At 34.0% G+C, this 26629-nt stretch overlaps 1 protein-coding gene across 1 annotated transcript; it reads left to right on the top strand.

Moving 5' to 3' along the window:
- Positions 1 to 3857: 3857 nt before the first annotated feature.
- On the top strand, positions 3858 to 26208 carry LOC149255004 (endoglucanase 16-like). Its single transcript, XM_089454914.1, has 4 exons — positions 3858 to 3962; positions 23438 to 23650; positions 23757 to 23957; positions 25876 to 26208. Exons 1-4 carry the CDS (start codon positions 3858 to 3860, stop codon positions 26206 to 26208), a joined length of 852 nt encoding a protein of 283 aa, XP_089311040.1.
- The last annotated feature ends 421 nt before the right edge of the window (positions 26209 to 26629 follow it).

The raw sequence follows: 26629 nt of genomic DNA, 5'->3' as shown, positions 1-26629 counted from the left end.
TTGGATTTCCTCAAGGCTCCAAATTATAACCAGACCTCCTGCGCTCCCAATCGCATCTTGTCCCATCATTCCATATCTATTCTTGTTTTTATTCAAAATGTCCCTCATTTTCTCAGTACTTATTTTTGTTTCTTGTACTATCATTATGCTGGGTTTTTCTTTTTTTCAGTCTTTCATTTAAATACCTTTGTTTTCCTCTACAGTTGAGGCTTCTTATGTTCCAGCTTGTGATGATCATCCCAGAAGTTTCGGGGGATTTTGGAATACCTCTGAGAGAGGTATCACTCTTCCTGAATTTACTAACATCTCTCCAACTTCTTGAATTGTTTCACTCATTGTTCTTCTACCTCTTTTTTTGCCTCCCTTGCCAATGCTGCTCATTCCTAGATTTTGTGTTTCTTGCTTCCCCATTTTCCCGTCTTCTCTTCCTTCCAGTATTCCTTTTTTCTCTTTATATCTTTGAAAGGCTTCTTTGTACATCTGTTTCTGATCTTCTGGAATAAATCTTTCATCGAGCCTCTTCCATTCCTGCAGTAGCTTCGTCATTACTTGTTCTTCTTCTTCTCCTTTTGTTTTCTGTGGATCTATTTCCATTCCTCGTTGATCCTCTTGGTTTTCTGTTGGGGTCCCTGTTCTCTCTTGATTTTTATCCATTTGATCTGACTCTTTATCTCCGTTTTCCTTTATGACTTCCATTCCCTCTGTTTCCTCCTCCTCGTTCTCCTCTGTTTCTACTTCCTCATCTTGCAGTATTTGGAATTTATTTTGGGATTCTATGTTATTTTCTCTTTTTTGTTTGCCCGTCTGGGTCTTGTTGATTCCTCTTTTTTTCTTCTTTTGCACTTCTCTGAAGTCCTCATCCTCCTCTCCTGATTTCTTTGCTGCATTTCTCCTTTCATTTTCGGCTTCCTTTTCCTTTTCTGCTAGCGTTATAGGACATTCTCGATATAGATGGCCATACTCATGGCATCTTCTGCAGCGAAAGGGAATATGTTCGTAGTCTATTGTTTGATGCCAGATCTCGTCATGATATTCCAGTTCTATTGTATCTGGAAGTGGCTCTGTGATGTTCATGTACGCGCATATTCTTGCATATGTTGTATATCTTCCCCTCTTTGTCGATTCTGCCACTTTCACAAATGACCCTATTGCGTTACCTATACCCTCTAGGATCTCTGGGTCCTAGAATTCTGTTGGGAGGCCAAAGAGTCTGATCCATACTGGGGCTGCTAGCATTCTTTCCTTATCTGGGTTGTAACAGTCTACCCACTGCCTCATAAATAATCCAGCATTGTTCATGAAGTAGGGTCCTTCCTCAAAGATTCTTTCCCTATCTTCTAGGTTGGAAAATATAACTGTAAAAAATCCCTTCGCCCCCAACTTTACTTCCACATGTCCTTTTGGTTTCCACCTTTGCTGGATCCATCTTAGAAGGTCTTTCTCTACTGGCCAGTATCCTACGAACTTACAGATCAAAGCATAATCTTTCATGTAACTTCTATATTTCTCTAGTCTGTTAGGCGGAATTACAAACCTGGGTTTGTTTGTCGCCCTCGGCAAACATTTGCTTGTTGCTCCCGTTCTCCTTTGCGCTCCCGCTGCTGAGGTTTCTCCTTCATTGGTTCTATCTCCTTCCTTCTGTCGTTCCTTTCTCGCTTCCCCGGTTATCACTGCTTTATAGGAGGGGATCTCTCCCCTCCCCTGCTCTGTTCCCATTTCTTCCCCTCAGAGCCTGCGTTTCTATTTGTTCCCTCGTCTTTAGGTTTTCTTCTTTTACTTATTCAGGTTCTTTTGCTTCTGAGTCTCACACCCGAGATCTCTCCTGGTGCGCTAGTCCGCATTCAACAAACCTTCTTCCCATACTTTGACGAAACCCTCATCTGTGTTGCTCTCGTCTGCGAAACCCTCCACGACATCGAAAAATCCAACTACAACTTATTACTTTACTTAAAACACAAGCCTAAAAATGATTTAATTATAAAATTTATTAAATAAAAATTTGTAAAAAAACATTAAACAAAATATGGAATGAGATATTACATGGTATCTGCATTTTCTATCAGATTTGCAAAACTAATAAAATGTATATAAAAGCTTCCAGTTTTGAAATTAAACTTTAAACCTATTCTCTATAACTTTATAAGAGTAATAGAATGCATATTAAAACTTTAAATTTTAAAAATTAAGCTTTATCACTAATCTTTTCCTATTATTTCTATATATATATATATATATATATATATATATATAATATATAATATATATATCAATTAGAATTTTAAAATTAAATTTGTTATTTTTTTAATTTACAAAATTATAACTTTAATTACATACAATTAAATTTGTTCTTTAATTTTACGGTAATATTTTGTATATTAATAGAGACGCTCATAGTGCCGATCTTATAGGCAACGGTAGTTAGTTTATATTCCGTTTGTGTGGAAAAATTAAATATTCAATAAATATTCAGGTTTGTGTAGAAAAACTAACTTCGTTATCTTCCTTGGGTTTCTTGAAAATTTAACATTTACTCGTTAATAGTACTGTGTGGAAATGGTGATGAGGCAACCTTATACACTGACTTACCATTCAGTTAATATTTTTCTGGAATTTCCCTCGTTTCATGTCCAACTGACACCCACAAGACTTCTCTCCCCTTGCAAGACTTCTTTGTCCTGCAAATCCTCTACAATCCCCACATCAAACATGCATGCAAACAAAGAGACCGAATCCCCTTTATGTTTCTATTCCTCATTACACGTTGGTTGCGTGAGACTACAAATATATATACGCATCAACTTTTGCAGATATTTATTTTTGTACCCATTTACTGATCAATTGCAGCAGAAATGGGTTACAGGCTTACCGTGGAAAGGTTTGTGTGTATAATTCTTGCTACTGTGCTGTCTTCTCATCATCAGTTTGTGTTGGGTGAGTTTGACCACAAAGATGGCCTGCATAAATCTATTCTGTTTCTGGAGGCTCAACGTTCAGGAAAACTGTCCAGCAGTAGCAACAGGATAAGCTGGAGAGAAGATTCTGCTCTAACAGACGGACAAATCCAAAATGTAATAACAATATTTTCTCATTTTGGTATTGCCATCTGTTCCGGATTGTTCAAGAAACGTTGTTTCCTGAATGTTTTAGAAGTGTTGTTAATCATACCCAAAATGGCAAAATACCGACGCTGATCTTATCAATGCGAAAATAACTATTAACGAGGGTATCTATTTTGGCGAAAACAATTGATACTCCACCCACAACTTATTTAGATCAAACAATTGATCTCTCGGAAATGATTTCTCAGCACTATCAGATTTCAGGATTTCAGGATATTCTGGAAATATACAATTAAGTTATTAACATAAAGATCCCCGCAACCCACCTACAATGTGAATTCTTACTCCAATATTATGAGTTATGAGTTTGCAACAGCTTGGTTTCTATCAACATTCTCTGTCCATATAAATTAGGAATTGATTATTTGGTGCAGATCTTCAAGAAGTCTGGAAAGATACAATGATGTTCAACATGGCTTTTACTGTGTATTTATGTAGGTGGATTTGGTAGGCGGTTACTACGACTCTGGGGATAATGTGAAGTATGGGTTTCCGATGGCATTCACCGTTACCATGTTGGCATGGGGAGCCCTTCAGTACAGAGATGAACTTGCAGCAGCGGGAACGTTAGGAATGCCATTAATTGGGGAACTGATTATTTCATCAAAGCAAGCGCCACCTAAAACAGCAAGCGCCACCTAAAACCAGCTGTGGGTTCAGGTGAATTAATTACCATCCCAACTAAATTTACTCATGGATCACAACAAAATTTACTAAGGATTACAACAAATAGCAATTATGAAAATTGCAGCAGAGACTGCTGCAGCATTGGCCGCTTCTTCCGTCGTCTTTGCAGCCATTGACAAACCTTATTCCATTCTTCTACTCCAAAGAGTTACTTTGGTATAAGATTATGCGTATTCTAAAATCACTTATACTGTTTTATTGTTTGAAACAGCGATGGCAGATTTGAGAGATATTGAGATATTTTAGAATCCTATTAATGGTTTAATTTCTTTTCACTATTATATTCTATTTTTAGAATTTATATTCTTAGAATTTACAATCCAGATAACTTTACTAATTAAAAATTGCTAAAAGCAAACCTGTGATAGGAAACAATTTCTTTTCACTGTTCTGTTCTATTGTATTCTTAGAATTTACAATCTAGAAAACTTTAGTAATTAAAACATATGATAGGTCAAATTTGTTTCTCGATGAATGTTTTTTTTATAACTTTTATTTTAAATTTAATTTAATGTCTCCATTTTTGGAATATTTTGGGATCAGACCAACATGGGTGAGATTACTTATTTGAGGTGTCTTACGTTTTTTATGATTCCAAAAATCTTTTAAAAATGCTATTTTTAACATGTCTATAAAATTCATGTCTTAGATTCAAAATTGAAAATTAATTTAATGAATTGTCTTCTCCAACATTTTAAAATACTCATATAATGGAATATTAATTTAGTACAGCCTTTTAAAAATGCTATTTTTAACATGTCTATAAAATTCATGTCTTAGATTCAAAATTGAAAATTAATTTAATGAATTGTCTTCTCCAACATTTTAAAATACTCATATAATGGAATATTAATTTAGTACAGCTCCAATGAGTATGAGTTCAATTGGGATCTCATATGTGCAGGAGTTCAAATCCACCTGTCTAGTGCAAGTCCATATTCACATAAACGTATGAATCACCAAATGTTCAATTGAGAAAAAGTTTAAGACTGGCCACTTGACCTTCAAGTGACCACATCTTCATAAAATTAATAAACTTGGCAGCTATATTTCTCTAGAGAAACCAATCTGGAAGTTTTCAGAGGCCATGCAGAAGTGTTCCTCTGCTCAGTTCTTCCACAAAGTCCTCAATTCAAGAATTCCATCACACCAGGTAAATGGAAGTTTCTCCCTGTCATGCTCCGAGTTTCAAAATTAAGCTCATTAACAGTGTTTGTATTTGTTGAGTTTCAAAATTAAGCCCATTAACATTGTTTGTATCTCGTGCACTTGTATAAGAGGTTTGTTGTTTGTCAGAGATGGTGCAAATACACAATATGCTACAGGCACATCATTCCTTATATCAATTTATAGTGACTTACTGTCACGATATATAAGCAATACCTGCAATGTGGCGATCAAACATATGAACCAAGCATTCTTATTGCATTTGTCAAACAACAAGTACATATACATATTATAATTTTTTAAGTCTTGCAAAATATTTAATTAATGAGGAGAAGAATTGAGCACACTTGTCTATCCATTCCAGATTTCTCAGAGTATAAGAGATTCAAGGTTAAATAAATTTGATTTGTTTTTTCATATCATAATTTGAAAAAACCAGCAAAGTAGTAGCTAACAAATCCACTTTGTATATGTAAATTGCAGGTGGATTACAATTTGGGCAAGAATCCTGTTGGTATGTCTTTCATGGTGGGTTTTGATGACAAATATCCACATCAAGCTCACCACAGAGGGTCCTCCATAGTTTCGAAGGTTTCACTTTGTGGTTCAACAGAGAAGCACCAAACCCAGATGAATTAATATGTGCAATTGTGGGAGGGCCTGATTGCTATGACGGGTTTGAGGATAGTAGGGCTAATTCCACCAAACTTGAGCCCACGACGTATATCAATTCTCCTCTCGTGGGAGTCCTGGCTAAGCTCCACAACAACATCATGGAATAATCGACATAACAGGGCCGATTCGTGCAAGCTTGAGCCCACAACTTATATCAATGATCCTCTTATCGGATTCCTAGCTAAGATCCATAGCATCAACATGGAATCAAGGACTTAAGTTCAAAAAGTTATGCTAGTAATAACTTTTACTAAGTCTGTATTCTATATGCAAATCTGACTCGATGGAAATATATATGAATTTTGGTAGTTCTGGGCTCCAGAATTATTTTGTTTCATTTCATCCTGTTGAATCCTCTAATGAGATTGAAGACTTGTTTTTACATCTTAGATCCCATATGCAGAGTGAAAATTCTTCTATTTTTAAATAGTAGTGATATTAGCTTAGAAGAACATGGTGTATGAAAGTCTCGGAAGATCCTATGCCATCGTGTTACATATGTGAGCATATAGGGAATGTGTGATCATAGGATTTTTGTTCCATGATGTTATATATGAGCATTTAGGAATGTGTAATCATAGGATTTATTTGTTTATTAATGTATACATTGCTCCTGGATTTGCACGAGCCAGAAATTTGCACTTGGTTATAATGTATATTTGTTTTAAATAATATGAATATATTATAATTTCTTTCGATGGTGTTTAACTTTAAAATAGAAGTAGCGAGGATGGATAATTTGAATATAGGTTGGAAATTTATAGATATCTTACAACAAATATTGGAGTATATGAGCATTACGGAATATAGATTTTGATTTGTGTTTAGTTTACAAAATATGTAAGTGATATAAATGTTGTATAAAAGTATATGTATTGTGACAAAGAAATATATATTGTGATAAAGAAATATACTTTGTTAAGATGGGAGAATAGAGATTTAGTACTGATATAGAAATTTCAAAAAATAGGGTTCAAGTGCAAAATATAAGTAGGGAGAGATGGACCACTTGAATATAGGTTGGGAATTCATACATATCATATAACAAACATTAGACTATATGAGCATTACGAAATATAGACTTTGGTTTGTGTTTAGATTGTGTTTTTTAAAGAATGTATATTGATATCACCACTGTGTATAAAATTATATGTATGTGATAAATAAATAGACATTGTTAAGATGGGGGAGCATATACTAATTACTTACACACAATTCAAAACCAACGCTTTTACTTTGTAACTCCATCATGTAGACATTGCTAAAATGACATCCAGATAGAGAAACAACCATCCACTAGATTTCATGGGTACCCAACCATTGTACTTTGGTTCATTAGGATGTCCCTTCATGTACATGGTTCATTCAACTTCTTGCACTTCCTATATTATACAACCAATATGGTCCATTCAAGTGTTTCCAACCAACACATGTCTCGACTCCTAGTGTTAACGAACTTCCTAATAGAGACGATAGAACTAAACTAGACAATTGATAGAACTAAACTAGACAATTCCTCTATATGGCCACACCTTCCTATAGATTTCCCTTTGTTTTCTCTACGATATGATTTATTATTGATTTAATATAGTTTGTAAATGTTTTTATCTTTTATTTTGTTTTATTTGATTGTATATAATGAATTTTTTCAATTTTGCATAGTTTCCAATTAATTTGATGACAATTATTTCCATTCGAAGTTTATTTATTTTTCATATCATTTGATCTAATTTGTTTCCTATTATTTCATAAAAGTGCCAAAAAAAATATTGAAAAATTCTTGGTAACGAGATCGAAATCAAACAGTTCAAAGCGTTGATCATATGGGTGTTTTTAAAGATTTTGATTAAATTCAGATGCAAGTAATTTGAATCTGGATCATGTATACACAATGCTAATATAATTTTATGAGATCTCAATTCCTTAAATTTAGATCTAGAGGAATTGGTGATCGATTATTTTAATTTGGATCTGGATAAGGTAAATTATGTCTAAAAAAAACTTTCATAACTTAGATCATATATATTAGGATTTGGATCAAACTTAATATATCATTATTTGAAATTTCCAAATCCTTGATATTGGATATCCAAATCCAAAGCTTTCTTTCACCTAATATTTCATATATTTGAAATAACATGGTGGAAAATGAAATGAATCTAACCAAATTTAGAGTGCATTTATGATGACATGTAAGATGACATGCCATGTTGACATGTCATATTACATGTCATCCCATATGGCCAATGACTGATTTAATCTATTAACCATACTAATGACTTGGTATGATGACATATACATTGACATGGTTGTTTTGACGTAGGTGTTAAAAGAATTCAAATTTCATGAATTCAATGTATCTAGATAAGTCATGATTTAATGGAATTTATTGTGGTGTTATGCATTATAGATTTTATTTTCTATCTAACTATATAGAACTAGGAATTTGTTTTGAAGTTTTTCATATGTACTATTTGTATATGGATCCCGATCATTTATTTTCTCACTTCATTCTTCCTAATTCCATATTATTCATTTCCACTTCAAGTACCGGAATCAAGGATTTTATATAAGTATTTGGATATTGACAATCCATATATGGATTAAATTTTATAGGCCTTATACAAGTCTTATGGATACCTAGGTATCCGCTTTGTTTTTCACATTCAAATTGTTTTGCTTAGTGCATGTTACCTATGAAGTTCTTCTCCATGTCACATAAAACTACTCAGCTATTTGTGGGCTAGCCAATGGATTATTAGAGATAATCATGTATGGAATCTACTAGACATTGGCATGCTTTTGCTGATGTGTCATCTACCATAGTATTTCTATCCACTACATATTTTCAGATCCCAAATTTTTGTATACTAGTCTAGTATATGATTAAGAATAAAAGAATACATTGTAGTCCATATTGCATAATATTGTGCAAATGAATTATGTTAGGTGAAGGATAACTTATAAACTCTTTGTAACCATTTCAACCAATGAATATGGGACTAATATTTGAATCTATTATTTGTTTATGATTACAAATTATTTAACTATTAACATACTAGCTATTACTTTTTGTATATCTGGCAAATCTTTTCGAGACCGAAATAATCTGAATGATAAAGAAAATAGAAAGAATAAGAGAATACAATAAATAATAGAAAAATAAGGAAAAAAAAACCTACTTGCATACAAATAAAGAATACTACATATTCAAAACCTTGAATTAAATACAAATATCTATATAACAAATTACAATTTGTTACTAACCATAAGAATTTGAAAAATGGAAAATTATATTGACATCATTGTTTTAAAGCAATAATCGTATGCTTTTATCCAACATTTTTCATAAGAAATATTAAAATTAGACTTGGAAAGTGGAATTTGTTGTAACAAAAAGAAGATAAAATTGAATGTACTTTATTAATTATGTCATTTAAGAGGAAGTTCTTTTGAGAAACAAAGAGAACGAAAATTTGATTCCAAAGTTTGTATAATTTTATCAATTCTTAATAAATTTACTTTATTAAGTATGCCATTTAAGAGGATGTTCTTATGAGAAACAAAGAGATGGAAAATTTAGATTCCAGAAGTTTGTATACTTTTATCAAGTCTTACTGATAAATTTCTTAATGATAAATTGAAACGTCATACATCTTTGGAGAAGACTTCTATGCCATTGTATTGTTATATATTTTGTATTTCTATCAAGGTTTAAGATTTCCATATTCTTATATTTCACAATAAGTTTATTTTTCAATTAATATTTCATATTGGATACAAGAATATGTATGTGATTTTTTAAATAAAAGTATATTTTTAAAATATTAATATATTTTTTGTGCTCAATCTTTTATTGGTTTTATTAATTATTTAATTTAATTTTGTAACTAATTTGTTTTCTTGTGTTTTATCTCAATGCACATGTTCCCAATTAGGATAGATAATTAGACATAATATTTCTAACATATACAGATAGTAAGATTTTAGAAATTTTAATGTTATTTTTCTAATTTAATTGATATTAAATTTATTCCAACATTTTAGGTGGAAACTATACCAAATGAGAGCAAGTCCAATGGGGACTTTCCATTAAATGATTCTAGCTTGTTGTTGCTGGATTTTTTTTCCAACAATTAACATGCTAATTTGAACCATAAGAATATTGTTTAAGATGATGTTATCATAAAATAATCAACTATAAATCTAAAGTTAAGATGAATTTGCATATACATTTCAAAGTTATTGCATGTTATTCAAGCTACTTTTTATTGAGAGTAGAATTTTTAACAGATATATATATATATATATATATACAAATATTATAGAAATATTCAAACAAATTAAGAATTAATCACTAAGTGGAATAAAGGTCAATTGCAACACCAATTTATTTGTGACTAAAAGATTGAGATTTAGATGGATTTATGTGAGTTTATTTTCTTATGGCTATTATGGATGATGAAAAAATCAAATTTTATGAACTTTATTTTTCAATTGAATTTATAAGGATTACAATACACTACACATCTCTCCTATACCATGTTTAAAGTGCACCTTTTTACTCTTGCTGGGAAAATGAAATATGGAGTGCATAATCCTTTACTAATTGTGTTTTTGAATAGTAATAATATATTATCATGGTTGTGATGGAATGAATAGCCATATTATCAATGCCTTGGACATGAACATTAGTTTTTTTCCCTTGGGAAAATATGGAGTGCATAACCCTTTACTAATTGTGTTTTTGAATAATAGTAATATATTATCATGGTTGTGATGGAATGAATAGCCATATTATCAATGCCTTGGACATGAACAATAATTTTTTTCCCTTGGAAAAATTTGGACAGATCAACCCTGAAGGGAATCTTTTAAAGCCTGTCGGTGAGACTAGCAGAGCCTAACCCCAAGGGCGTCAAGGAGAATTGCTTGTGTGAACTCCTGATCGGGGAGGTACTTAACAACAGGGACTCAAATATTTGAGCTAACCCTTGGGGCTTGGACATGAACATTAGTTGTTTTCAATTCTATGGAATATAATTGAGCTGTGGGAACAAATTTTGAACTCTTCTATGAATCATAGGAAACTACACTCAATCATTCCCAACAAAGAACAAATGCTATACTGAATTTATTATTTCACACAACCTTTACATTTAAACTTTATCTATAAAAAAAAATGTTTTAGAGGTATAAATTTAGAAGGAAGCATTAGAAACTCCTATTGAGTCCATCTAGTTGTACTACCATCTTAGATCACAAATTCCTCTTGCATTTAGTCAAAGTAGAGTATCATCCCTTAAGACATCAAAATCCATTATATTTACTTAGAAAGAAGTTTAGAATATGAATATAAAAAAAATATAGAAGACTCTTTCTGGCTTTGCCATGCCAATTAATTCATTTTAGATTCAACTGGATTTTTTGTGTGGAAAATATATCTTTATAGAAAAACATTTTGAGGGAAATTACAAATGCATTTATTCTTTTCAAATTAGTTTTTGTATCATGAATATGGTCTTAATTTCAATTATGTGTGCCAATGTTTCTATATAAATAGTTTCATCTCGTAGACTTTAGTTAATTTATAGCTTCTATCTTCTCATGCCAATTTCTTTAATTCAATTTTAATCCAACTCGGCATACAATATTAGAGCTAAAAGATTCCATTAAAGTCATTATGCCTTCATCTTGAAAGATTCAAAATAGATAGTGTTGATCCATAACATGCACTTGGGATAGATTCCCTTTGGACCCTTTGTGGGTGACTAATGAACCCCAAGATTGCATGTTCATATTTAAAACTACGTATTTATAGTATATTAAATTATATAATTCAATATTATTTTTATAATTTTCAATCACAATTGGATAAAACATGTTTTACCCATTTATTTGTGTTTCTTAAATATCCAAGCTTGCAAATAGTTTAGTTGTTGTACTATATTAATGAAAAAATCTAATTAATATTGTACTTCTGTGCTATTCATTACTAAATTTAGTTAGTTCATTTTTATGATGTGTTTCTTATGATATGCTTTATTATAATGAAACATAGAATACAAATTGATGTTGTATATTAAAATGAGATAAGTTTGAGTGCCAATGGAAAACAAAGTGGGCCTAATAATACCCAGCTAGCATATAATTTAAACTAAAGAAAGCATTAAGATATGATATGAGATTGGGTAAACCTAAAATAATGTTGGTATAATAAATACCCATAGTCCAAGTTTCTATTCTCCATTTCTTAGGTTAAGTAAGAGATGCTTCATGTTATATCATTTGTACATCATTTATACTCTATCAAAGGGAAGAAAATTAACTTGGGTTTTTAGTGACTTTCATTAAATTCACTCGCCAAAATAATCGTGTATCGTATGGAATTTGAACTTTGGTACTCACATATGATTATACCCTAGAAGGTTCCTGGAACTATTCACCCATGCTTGACCCACCTTCTGATTATATGGTAGCTCTCAAATTATACATCACCTTCCAAGAGCTAGTTTCACCCTGATATAGACATGGGACACCATTGGGATGTTTAACATTATGGTGAGTTCTTTGATTCCTTGTTACCCCATTGGTATCATACCCTTGGTTGCTAGTTTGCCTCATTTTTATGGTGCATTTCCTAAGTTCACTAAACCATTTAAGGGCACAAACCCTTAATATGGGTCCATCGTTACTTAGGATGCCTTAAATAAGGTTCGTAGCTATTTAAATCTATTTGGAAGTTGTTATTTAGTGGTAAATTTTAGTCAAATATCCAATATTTATTGATTTTTTCCTAATGATCATACCATAAATTTCCTTTAAATGGTATCATGAATGTGAATTAGCAAGTCAGATAATAGAGGGACATTTTGGGCCTAAATGATCTGCAATATCATTGTAACCAAATCGACAACGTGTAACCAAAATACATAGCACACTACTTTTATAGGATTCTGACACTTGTTGGAACATGAAAATGTTTCAAGTGAACTTCACAAGTTCACCTAGTTATTAAGTTAAAGGTTCTAATTAGAAATTTATGTTAGGATATTTAGACACTTAGGAGTTATTTATGCTCAACTTGGTCTATGTGTCTATTAGGTAGAATCATGTTTCTTTAGTTGCATTATTTGCATCATAATTTGATGGCCATGATGTATTCTAGAGATAAAATAATCTAATGGCTTACATTATCCTTGATATTAATGACTATTGATCCATGACTTAACACCCAATCGGTCCATGATGTCAATTTAAAGAGCATGGGGGGTCTTTGTTAATAATGATTTCATGAGAAATATCTTATGTAAATTTCTTTCCTTTTTTGTTAGTTAAATTTCCTCTAGTGGCCACACTGACTGGGGATGTGGACTATTTCCCTCTTTGAGGGTTTCAACCACATAAAAATACTAGAGCTATGATATTTGATCTAGTTGTGTGAGTAGTTATTGAAGGTGTTTGTCTTATATGGAATGAATTATCATCCTGAACATGTATCATAGCATGTTCAAAGAGCTACTCTTTTTGTTGATCGATATCTTGAGCTTGTGTTGCCATTTATAATATTGATTATTTCCATACATTTTTTTCCTAAAGAATTTGTTCCATTATGTCTAGAGAATTGGTTTTAGTTAATAACACCTTTCCTTTCATAAAAAAAGGTGTCTATTTTCCCAGGATACAATTTTTTTCATTATGTCATGAGATATACAATTTAATTACACTTAAAAATAATAATTATAGAGTCCGTTTTCCATTTTTCTGTTTATATTCTTAGTTTGATACTCTTTAAAATTTACATTTTCCCTTTTCCCCGCACTCTATAAAATCTTGGCAAATTAGAAGCAGTGTTGAAAATATTTTTCTTAACTACATATTCTCTTTGTAGTGTGCTCTATGTGATCTCAAAAAATAAAAAAATAAAGGGAAAACTTGTATTTTTTAGGCAAGTTAATTGATATTTAACCCCATTGTTGTTGAGAATTAGATTCTTTTATTTGTTTTTAACAAAAAACTGTTTGATTTTGGATAAGTATTTTTTTTTTGTAAGCATCATTGTAAAAGTGTTTATCACTTGTTTTATAAAACTAGGTGACTTCATAAAGTAATGTATTTGTATAAGTGACCTTATAGGTAAAGTTAGTGAGGGTTTTTTTATTATTAAATTTTCACATCATCTATAACCATACACGTGAACTTATACTTACCATTTGGTTATTTGTTATCATTATTGCTTTTTTTTTAATGACACAACCTTCATATTTGAAGCCCATTTTTAGAGCTTTTTTAAATATTCAATTTTTTCTAGAGATGTCCATTTAGCTAGTCAATTTCAACTTTTGAAACCATATTATATATATTTTGATATGGCCACTCCAAGTGAACTTTTCCTTACTGGTGTTGTAACATGATTAGTTTTGATTAAACTGCATGATCAAACACATTTTGCTTATATATATATATATATATATATATATATATATATATATATATATTACATGCAACTTTCATTTATAAAGTAACTTCATTGCAAAAGTGTTTATCACGTGTTTTATAAAAGTAGGTGACTTCATAAAGTAATGTATTTGTATAAGTGAGCTTATAGGTAAAGTTAGTGAGGGTTTTTTTATTATTAAATTTTCACATCATCTACAACCATACACGTGAACTTCTACTTACCATTTGGTTATTTGTTATCATTATTGCCTTTTTTTAATGACATAACCTTCATATTTGAAGCCCATTTTTAGAGCTTTTTTAAATATTCAATTTTTTCTAGAAATGTCCATTTAGCTAGTCAATTTCAACTTTTGAAACCATATTATATATATTTTGATATGGCCACTCCAAGTGAACTTTTTCTTACTGGTGTTGTAACATGATTAGTTTTGATTAAACTGCATGATCAGACAATTTCTACTGTGTATTCTCTGGAATGATTGGATCTCTTAAGATTCACTAGCCAAAAATCATGTAGCCATATGGCTTCATTGTTTTCACCTCATTTGATTGATAGTTGTCTTCAGCATGAATTTGTATTTTGTGTAATTACTGTATGAATAATATAATCCATGGACAATACATTTTTCCATAAATGTTTTACTTTTCAAAACTGATAAGTAGTGTTTATCATTAGGAGTTAACTGAAATAGACAAAAAAATCCATAAAAATAGTCCAACAATGCTATTAAAACTGTAATTTTTGTGTGTTACATAGAATGCAAGGTAGGGGTAGTGTTCTAATGGTTCCTTATTCTAGTTATTATTCATAAGCCTGGATCAGGTTCATGATCCCCTGATCCAACTCATGATCTAACTCAGAAGAGAAATCCTAAGCCAAAGACCTCTCCTACACCCAAAAAGAGCTCTCAAGTAGCAACTTCCCCACATGGTAAGATTTCCCAAGATTAAATTTTGGCTACCACAATGTTCTTAAGACTTCAATTTTTCAGTGTGACATAGAATGAACAAACTCAATTTTGGCCAAACAACAAAAGAAAATATTGATTATGATTTATTTCTCACATTTTCTAGAGAGTAATATTTTGGCAATTTGGAAGAGGCAGACAAGTTCTTGGAATAATAGAAAGAAAAATATATTATAGATATGTTGTGTCCATCACTAATAAATCTCCCCACAAGACAATTACATCTCTCCAACTCTCTTTCCAGAATTTGTATGGTCCTATATGGGGTGTCTCCAAACCAAATGCCATCAAATTGTATTTATTTCCTAAATGGTTGAAATCTTTCTCTCCTGGCTGAAGTTTGGATTTTATGTACATCCATGTTGGTCCTCTAGTAATCATTTCCATAGTTTACTATCAAATGAATTGATCAACTATATTGATTTTTAGGGAGATGGAAAGTTCCAAGGAAAAAGAATGATCAGTGATGGGTCAATTGTAGCTCATCTATATGAATAAGTGGAACTAATTCCTACTGCACATGTTGATGGAAGATGAGTTTATTTTTGGGTAAAGCTTAGATCTCTGAGCTATCTCACATTTCAATATTTCAATATAGTTTGTTTTGCTATATGCCTCATAAACTCATGGAGCAATTGAGCTCTTGACACCATTCTTTAATAAAGAATTCTATGTGGTGAGAAAACTCGTACCGTGGAAGAATGGAATTATGTATGCACAATTGACCCATTGGTAGGGTCTTAATTTTGTTCATGGTAAATGGCAATGATAAACATTTACATATTTTTTCTCTACTACTCTTTCCTTTACTAGGTTTCATTTGCAACATGTGGTGCAATTACTTGTTTATAATCCTTGAATCATATCAGATTATGGTATGTCTAAAAAAATACATCTCTATAAACCTATAATAACTTGTTATATTCTCTTCTTTTAATTGTTAAACAATCAGAACTCAAATTCAAATGTTAAGCTTCACTAACTTCTTTTTGAGTGAAATTATTTCTATAATATGTTATTAAACTTTATGTTATTCATCTTGTTTTTAAAATTATATGAATATGCCAAGAGTTTTAAGTGTTTTGGTGTTTGGAATCCATTTGCAGCAGTCCCACCCGTGTTTGTTAAATATCTTCCAACTTATTACTTTACTTAAAACAAAAGCCTAAAAATGATTTAATTATAAAATTTATTAAATAAAAATTTGTAAAAAAAACATTAAACAAAATATGGAATGAGATATTACATGTTATCTGCATTTTCTATCAGATTTGCAAAACTAGTAGAATGTATATAAAAGCTTCCGGTTTTGAAATTAAACTTTAGACCTATTCTCTATAACTTTATAAGATTAATAAAATGTATATTAAAACTTTAAATTTTAAAAATTAAACTTTATCACTAATCTTTTCATATATATATATATATATATATATATATATATATATATATATATATATATATATATATTAAATCAATTAGAATTTGAAAATTAAATTTGTTATTTTTTTAAATTACAAAATTATAACTTCAATTACATACATTTAAATTTGTTCTTTAATTTTACGCATTTTGAAATAGGTAATATTTTGTATATTAATAGAAACACTCATAGTGTCGATCTTATAGGCAACGGTAGTTAGTTTACATTCCATTTGTGTGGAAAAATTAAATATTCAATAAATATTCAGGTTTGTGTAGAAAAACTCACTTCATTATCTTCCTTGTTTTTCTTGAAAATTTAACATTTACTTGTTAATAGTACTGTGAGGAATGTTGGAAGTACTACACACCTATATGCGGACTCTTAGTTAGAGCATGGGACTACATGCAACATTCCTTTTGTATGATTTACTCCTTGATTTGCTCCTTCATTAACTCCAAAACTGGTTAGTTCTTCTGCATGATTTACTCCCTGATTTGCTCCTTCTTTCACTCTGCAACTGGCTAGTTCTCTCCGGAACTTGTTGTAGGTGTTGAGTCTTCTCATTGATCACCACTATGGTGCATTACCTTGCGATATTCACCCAGTAATGCTATATCATGAGAATTGTAACCTATTTTCTAAGAATTATTCTTTTGTTCTTTTGATTTTCTTTTAGTGTTTTTGTTTTTCAAAGTTGTGTGTTCAACCTTTACTAGCTAGATTCATATGTGCAGGTTTTCTAACACATTTACATGGTATCAAAGCCCACAGGTTGCTAGATAAAAGGTGCACCAGTACTTTATTTTTTAGGTATTACAGCTTGGAGATTGAAGATCAGCATAAAAATGGAGTTTCCCAAAGCATCGATCCTAACACTGTACAACTATCACGAATGGAAGGACCAAATGGTTCGATACCTTCGTCAAAAAGGGTTGTACAGGATTACCATGGCTACAGAAGTGGAACCCACTTCAGCCATAGAGAAATCCAAGTACCTCACCCATATGGATGAGGCCCACGGATCCATATGCATGTGCATCTCTCCAGAGTTGTAGTTTCATCTATCTGCCTGCAATGCTCCCAATGAGATTTGGAAAAAGGTTGAAGAACTCTACGAGAAACAAGATGAGATGAAAGGACATCTACTCGAAGTGGAGCTGCTGTCATTGGATCCACGGAACTATGATAGAATTCAAGACTTCTTCACCAAATATAATGATCTATTGCTGCAACTCAAGGGTTGTGGAATTGACAAATCCAAGGAGGAGAGTCACCAAGTTCTCTCTATTATGTCAAAGCTCGAACCAAAATACTCTGTCTTTGTGTCTACATTTCATTCAGTAAGGCTCGCAACAGGTAAATCCTACACTATGCCTTCTCTCAAAGAGTTCATGGAGTCCCTTACTTTTGAGCAAGATAAACTCATTGGCATGGGGAAAATCAAACCTCCAAAAGCGCATGCACTTGCTGTGCATGATGGCAGCCACAATAAAAATCACAAATCTGATTCAAATCAGAAAAATCAGTAGCAAAAAGACAAGGGAAAAGCATATTTCCATCCAAAGAAGGAAGGGTACACCAAGCCCTTCAATGACTCCTCCGGCTCAAGAAATGAGAAAGGGAAGAAAGGAAACAGATGCACCTACTGTTAAAGAGGATTCCATCCAGAATCCTCTTGCATGAAGAAACAAATTGACCAAATGGCAGAAATCCTTCAGAAGCACAACCTTGGGGACCGATGCACCTACTGTTAAAGAGGATTCCATCCAGAATCCTCTTGCATGAAGAAACAAATTGACCAAATGGTAGAAATCCTTCAGAAGCACAACCTTGGGGACCGATGCACCTACTGTTAAAGAGGATTCCATCCAGAATCCTCTTGCATGAAGAAACAAATTGACCAAATGGCAGAAATCCTTCAGAAGCACAACCTTGGGGACCGATGGACCTACTTTTAAAGAGGATTCCATCCAGAATCCTCTTGCATGAAGAAACAAATTGACCAAATGGCAGAAATCCTTCAGAAGCACAACCTTGGGGACCACATCCCTCAGGGCGCCTAGAAGAAAACTGAGGACCTGCCACACGGGAAAGGTAACATTTTTCATGCTTTAGTTGCAATTAATTCTTCCCCTGATGCATGGATTATAGATTCTGGTGCATCACATCATATGACTACTACAAAGGAAGTCTATTCCTCTTTGGATGCATGCAAAGGACTTCCCATCCTCATGGGAGATGACTCACCTATTGAGGTCACCGGAAAAGGTAGAGTGGAACTTTTACACGGAAGCTTTGAAGATGTGATTCATGTTCCAAAACTTTCGGTAAACCTGCTTTCAGTTTATCAGATCACTCATTTCGGCACCAGAAAGAGAGTGGAATTCACTCCAGACGTAGTGAACATATATGACCTACATAGTATCTCCAAAATTGCAACTGGTGAGGTAAACAATGGAGCTATACTGTATACATTTTCTGAATTTATTGAATCTGAATCCTCCTTATTGCTTACACATGCTGATGATAGTAGTAGGCTTTGGCACGAGAGATTTGGTCACTTAAATTATAGGTATATGCAACAACTAAGCAAGCATGAGATGGTGGAAGGCTTTCCAAATATCAGTTTCTCCAAAGGAGTTTGTGAACGGTGTGTCCTTGGCAAACATCCTAGAGAAACGTTTGACACTGGCAAGACTCACAGAGCATTCTCTCCTCTAGATCTGATCCATAGTGATCTCATGGGGACTTTTCTTCATCCTTCCATCAACAAAGCAAGGTATGTGCTTACATTTATTGATGATTTATCATGGTATACTTGGGTGTATCTTCTCAGGAATAAATCAGAAGTTTTTGTGCACTTTGAAGATTTCAAAGCACTAGTTGAGACAGAGTCAGAGAGAAAGATCAAAGCCCTTCGTATAGACAATTGGGGGGAATATGTTAACACAACACTTCAAAACCATTTCCTTCAGTCCGACATATAGTCGCAGTACACAGTTCCATACACTCTGCAGCAGAACGGAGTTGTTGAGAGAAAGAACCGATCTCTCAAAGAGATGGCTTCCTACATGTTGCATGCTAAGTCACTGCCTCATAAGCTATGGGCTAAAGCACTTAATTGTGCTAACTACATCCAGAACATATCTCCTCATAGGTCTATTAAGGATCAGACCCCCTTTGAGGCTTGGAGCGGCACTAAACCAGAGGTCACCCACTTCCGTGTTTTTGGCTCCCGAGCATGGGCCAGGATCCCCTCTGAAAAGAGGAAAGCTCTTGATCCACAGAGCATTGAGTGCATCTTTGTTGGATACCCTGATGGTGTGAAGGGATACCGACTCCTAATTTCCTCTACGGACAAGCTCATCATTGAGCGAAGTGTCAAATTTGAGGAAAGTCTCTCGCATGCACCTCAATTGCCGCATGCAGACACCTTTTATCTACCTCATGTCCAAGATGATGACTCAGTACACTCAGATGTAGATACAGAGCATGCATATGCCGCAGTAGAGCATGTAGATGCAGAGACAGAGTCTTCAGATACAAATCCAGTGCATGCATATGATGATCCACATCCAAGCCTAGATCGAGCTTCCAGTAGTGAATCAAATTCCCCTATCATAAATCAGAGAACAAGGAGCTTACATAAGATATATGCACAAGACCACCCAGATGCTATAAATGGTCTTGTGGGGGATAATTCTGATTTGCAGAGGACTAGCTCAGAGTTTATTGAGCCTCCTCTTGCCCTCACTGCCACTGAACCATTGCCATCCTGGCATTGTCATTTGGTTCAGCCTTCTAATCCACAGTCTTATGCTGAGGCTGCTGGGCATCCATCTTGGGAGTCTGCCATGGAGGAGTATAACTCCCTCCTTGAGAACTAGACCTGGGATCTGGTCCCCCTTCCTTCAGGAAGGAAACTTGTTCGATACAAATGGGTCTATAGGACTAAGAGTGCTACAGATGGGCAAATCACTAGATGGAAAACAAGGCTAGTAGCCAAAGGCTTCCAACAAGTGCATGGCATTGATTATGATGAGACCTTTGCTCCAGTAGCAAAGATGTATTCCATACGCCTTATACTTGCCATTGTGGCTACCCAGGGATGGGAAGTACATCAGATGGATGTGAAGAATGCCTTTCTTCAGAGAGACCTATCAAAGGAGATTTACATGGAGCAGCCACATGGTTTCATTCAACATTCATCTTTGGTCTACAGACTGAAGAAATCTCTCTACGGCCTTAAGCAGGCCCCGAGAGCTTGGTATGTGAAGATCGATTATTTTCTCTTATCACAAAACTTCGAAAGATGTAAGTCTGATTCAAATGTTTACATGCTCAGGAAACATGATTCTCTTCTTATCTTAGTTTTGTATGTGGATGATCTCTTGATCACCGGTAGCTAAGTTTCAGCCATTGCTGCAATCAAGAGGGCCTTGCATGATAGGTTCTTGATGACGAACATGGGTCCATTACACTTATTTCTTGCTCTTGAGATAAGCCAGGATGCCACAGGCATCATACTCTCTTAGGCTAAGTATGCACGGGATCTCCTCAAGAGATTTCACATGACTGACTGCAAGCCAGCACCGACTCCTTTTCTGTCTGGGGTCTGCCTTGAGGACGGAGGTGACACTCTATTAGTTGATATCACTCTCTACCGATAGCTAGTGGGGAGATTATTGTACCTCATCCACTCCAGACCAGATCTCTCATATGCAGTAGGGGTAGTTTCCAGATACATGCAGGAGACACATGAGCTACACTGGCATGCTGCCAAGCGCATCCTCCGATATGTGCAGGGCACCATCACCTTCGAGATTCACTATGCAGTAGGCATTGCATTGAATCTCCTTGGCTTCACTGGTTCTGATTGGATGGGTGACATTATTGATCGCGAGTCCACCTCCGGATATTCACTCAGTCTAGGGTCTGGCCCTATTTGTTGGTCGAGCAAGAAGTAGGCTGCTATTGCTCTCTCTTCAGCCGAGCCGAGTACAGAGGAGTAGTCAACATCACCATTCAGGCTCTGTGGCTACAACACTTCCTCACTGAGTTGGGCATCCAGTTCCACCAGCCCATTGTCATCTAGTGTGACAACCAGAGCACTCTCAAATTTTGCAGGGATCCAGTACAGTGGCAGCGGATGAAGCACATAGAGATCCATATGCACTACATCAGAGACTTAGTACGTGATCGATTCAGTGATTTGTAGTTTTGTCCTTCAGCAGAACATACTGCAGACATATTCACCAAGACATTCACTGAGCAGAAGTTTCGCTCTCTATGCGATTGTCTTGGAGTGAAGGACAGAGTTTCTTAGCAACTGTCTTTTCTTCCTCTTTTCTTTTGATTACATTGTATTTTGAGGGGGGTTTTTCCCACGAGGTTTTCCCTCTTTCCTCAATTTTAGTACAAGTTGCATTGTATTTTGGGTGACCTTTGGCCTTAGTTTCCAGGGCCCATTTTTTATTTTTCCCCATAGTGGTGTTCAAGGAAGGTGTTGGAAGTACTACACACCTACATGCGGACTCTTAGTTAGAGCATGGGACTACATGCAAGATTCCTTTTGCATGATTTACTCCTTGATTTTCTCCTTCTTTAACTCCGCAACTGGTTAGTTCTCCTGCATGATTTACTCCCTAATTTTCTCCTTCTTTCCCTCCGCAACTGGCTAGTTCTCTCCGAAACTTGTTGTAGGTGTTGAGTCTTCTCATTGATCACCACTATGGTGCATTACCTTGGGATCTTCACCCAGTAATGCTATATCATGAGCATTGTAACCTATTTTCTAAGAATCATTCTTTTTTTCTTTCGATTTTCTTTTAGTGTATTTGCTCTGCAAAGCTGTGTGTTCAACCTTTACTAGCTAGATTCATTTGTGCAGGTTTTCTAACACATTTAAAAGAAAATGGTGATGAGGAAACCTTCTACACTGACTTACCATTCAGTTAACATTTTCCTAGAATTTCCCTCGTTTCATGTCCAACTAACACCCACAAGACTTCTCTACCCTTCAAAATAAGCATTGCATCAAACTTGCATGCAAGACTTCTTTATCCTGCAAAACCTCTACAATCCCCACATCAAACATGCCTGCAAACAAAGAGACCGAATCCCCTTTATGTTTCTATTCCTCATTACACGTTCGTTGCGTGAGACTACAAATATATATATGCATCAACTTTTGCAGATATTTATTTTTGTAGCCATTTACTGATCAATTGCAGCAGAAATGGGTTACAGGCTTACCGTGGAAAGGTTTATGTGTATAATTCTTGCTACTGGACTGTCTTCTCATCATTAGTTTGTGTTGGGTGAGTTTGACTACAAAGATGCTCTGCATAAATCTATTATGTTTCTGGAGGCTCAACATTTAGGAAAATTGTCCAGCAGTAGCAATAGGATAAGCTGGAGAGGAGATTCTGCTCTAACAGACAGACAAATCCGAAATGTAATAACAATATTTTCTCATTTTCGTATTTCCATCTGTTCCGGATTGTTTTAGAAACATTGTTTCTTGAACGTTTTAGAAGTGTTGTTAATCATACCCAAAATGGCAAAATAACGACGCTGATCTTATCAATGCGAAAATAAGGAGGGTATCTATTTTGGCAAAAACAATTGATACTCCACCCACAACTTATTTAGATCAAACAATTGATCTCTCAGAATTGATTTCTCAGCACTATCAGATTTCAGGATATTCTGGAAATATGCAATTAAGTTATTAACATAAAGATCCCCCGCAGCCCACCTACAATGTGAATTCTTACTCCAATATTATGAGTTATGAGTTTGCAACAGCTTGGTTTCTATCAACATTCTCTGTCCATATAAATTAGGAATTGATTATTTGGTGCAGATCTTCAAGAAGTTTCGAAAGATACAATGATGTTCAACATGGCTTTTATTGTGTATTTATGTAGGTTGATTTGGTGGGCGGTTACTACAACACTGGGGATAATGTGAAGTATGGGTTTCTGATGGCATTCACCGTTACCATGTTGGCATGGGGATCCCTTCAGTACAGAGATAAACTTGCAGCAGCGGGAGAGTTGGAGAATGTTAGGGATGCCATTAGGTGGGGAACTGATTATTTCATCAAAGCAAGTGCCATCGAAAACCAGCTGTGGGTTCAGGTGAATCAATTACCATCACAACTAAATTTACTCATGGATCACAACAGAATTTACTAAGGATCACAAAAAATAGCAATTATGAATTTAGCTATGGTTTTGTTTTTAGGTGGAAGATCCAACTGCAGACCATAACTGTTGGGAGAACCTAGAGAGGATGGACACTCCAAGGACTTTGTACAAAATATATACATCCACTCATGGGACAGAAATTGCAGCAAAGACTATTGCAGCATTGGCCGCTTCCTCCGTCGTCTTTGCAGCCATTGACAAACCTTATTCCATTCTCCTACTCCAAAGAGCTACTTTGGTATAAGATTATGCGTATTCTAAAATCACTTATATTGTTTTATTGGTTTAAAACAACGATTGCATATTTGAGAGATATTGAGATATTTTAGAATCCTATTAATGGTTTAATTTCTTTTCAGTATTATATTCTATTCTTAGAATTTACACTCTAGATAACTTTAGTAATTAAAAATTACTAAAAACAAACATATGATAGGAAACAATTTCTTTTCACTGTTCTATTCCATTCTATTCTTAGAATTTACAATCTAGATAACTTTAGTAATTAAAACATATGATAGGTCATATTTGTTTGTGGATGAATGTTTTTTTATAAGTTTTATTTTAAATTTAATTCAATGTCTCCATTTTTGGAATATTTTGGGATCAGAAAAACATGGGTGAGATTACTTATTTGAGGTTGCGTACGTTTGTTATGATTCCAAAATATTCCAAAAATCTTTTTAAAATGTCCATTTTTAACATGTCTATAAAATTCATGTCTTAGATTCAAAATTGAAAATTAATTTAATGAATTGTCTTCTCCAACATTTTAAAATACTCATATATTTGAATATTAATTTAGTACAGCTCTTTCGTTCATGTGTTAGATTCAATTTTTTTTTGTATGCTTTGGTAGGACTCTCTGATTTTCATGTCCATTACATACCCCACTACGGGGGAAGTGTAGCCCAAAATTTGAACCCAAGACTTCCGGTTCGGTGAGACTTCATTTCCATGGCCACTACCACTTGAGCTACCCCATGCGGACATGTTAGATTCAAAATTGAAAATAAATTTGATGAATTTTCTTCTCCAACTTTTTATGATACTCATGTAATTGAATATGTCATTTAGTACAACTCTTTCATTTGGCTAACCAGTACTACGGAACATATCATGGAGAATGCCCTTTCTATTGCTCTATCTCAGGCTATGATGTATCTTTCCTTAACATTATAAATTTTACTTCCTTTTTCACTTCACACTATTATTTATTTAAACTACAGAGTGAGTAACTTCTTGAAGTCTTCTTATTATTCCTCTACTAACTAACTTATAGGATGAGCTTGCATGAGTAGTGGTGTGGCTATATAGAGCAACTGGATTGCCATATTATACCAAATACATACTCCACTAGAATTTTTGTACTTCCAATGAGTATGAGTTCAATTGGGATCTAAAATGTGTAGGAGTCCAAATCCACCTGTCTAGTGTAAGTCCATATTCACATAAACATATGAATAACCAAATGTTCAATTGAGAAAAAGTTTAAGACTGGCAACTTGACCTTCAACTGACCACATCTTCATAAAATTAATAAACCTAGCAGCTATATTTCTTTGGAGAAACCAACCTGGAAGTTTTTAGAGGCCAAGCAAAAGTGTTCCTCTGCTCAGTTCTTCCACAAAGTCCTCAATTCAAAAATTCCATCACACCAGGTAAATGGAAGTTTCTCCTTGTCATGCTTCGAGTTTCAAAATTAAGCTCATTAATAGGGTTTGTATCTGTTGAGCTTCAAAATTAATCTCATTAACAGTGTTTATATCTATTGCACTTGTACAGGAGGTTTGTTGTTTGTCAGAGATGGTGCAAATACACAATATGCTACAGGCACATCATTCCTTGTATCAGTTTACAGTGACCTACTGTCACAATATAAGCAATACCTGCAATGTGGCGATCAAACATATGAACCAAGCATTCTTATTGCATTTGCCAAACAACAAGTACATATACATATTATAATTTTTTAAGTGTTGCAAAATATTTAATTAATGAGGAGAAGAATTGAGCACACTTGTATATCCATTCTAGCTTTCTCAGAGTATAAGAGATTCAAAGTTAAATAAATTTGATTTGTTCTTTCATATCATAATTTGAAAAAACCAGAAAAGTAGTCGCTAACAAATCCACTTTGTATATGTAAATTGCAGGTGGATTACGTTTTGGTCAAGAATCCTACTGGTATGTCTTTCATGGTGGGTTTTGGTGACAAATATCCACATCAAGCTCACCACAGAGGATCCTCCATAGTTTCAATATACAAGGATTCTAGAAAGATATCACGTACCGAAGGTTTCACTTTGTGGTTCAACAGAGAATCACCAAACCCAAATGAATTAACAGGTGCAGTTGTGGGAGGGCCTGATCACTATGACGGGTTTGAGGATAGTAGGGTTGATTCCACCGAGCTTGAGCCCACGACGTATATCAATGCTCCTCTCATGGGGGTCCTGGCTAAGCTCCACATCAACATCATGGAATAATCGACATAACAGGGCTAATTCGTGCAAGCTTGAGCCCACAACTTATATCAATGATCCTCTTATGGGAGTCCTGGCTAAGATCCACAACATCAGCATGGAATAACAGACTCAAGTTCAAAAATTTATGCTAGCAATATATTTTACTAAGTCTGTATTCTATATGCAAATCTGAGTCAATGGAAATACATATGAATTTTGGTACTTTTGGGCTCCAGAATTGTTTTGTTTCATTTCATCCTGTCGAATCCTATAATTAGATTGAAGACTTGTTTTTACATCTTAGATCCCATATCCAGATCGAAAATTCTTCTATTTTTAAATAATAGTGATATTAGCTTAGAAGAACATGGTGTATGAGAGTCTCGGAAGATCATGTGCCATCGTGTTATGTGAGCATATAAGGAATGTGTGATCATAGGAT

The sequence above is a fragment of the Pinus tabuliformis genome, chromosome 7 (assembly GCF_031772625.1).
Source record: "Pinus tabuliformis cultivar Carrire ecotype Pingquan chromosome 7, CPIR1, whole genome shotgun sequence".
NCBI classification, from domain to species: domain Eukaryota; kingdom Viridiplantae; phylum Streptophyta; class Pinopsida; order Pinales; family Pinaceae; genus Pinus; species Pinus tabuliformis.
Note: the sequence above shows the minus strand (reverse complement) of the source record. Positions and strands in the feature narration are given on the sequence as shown.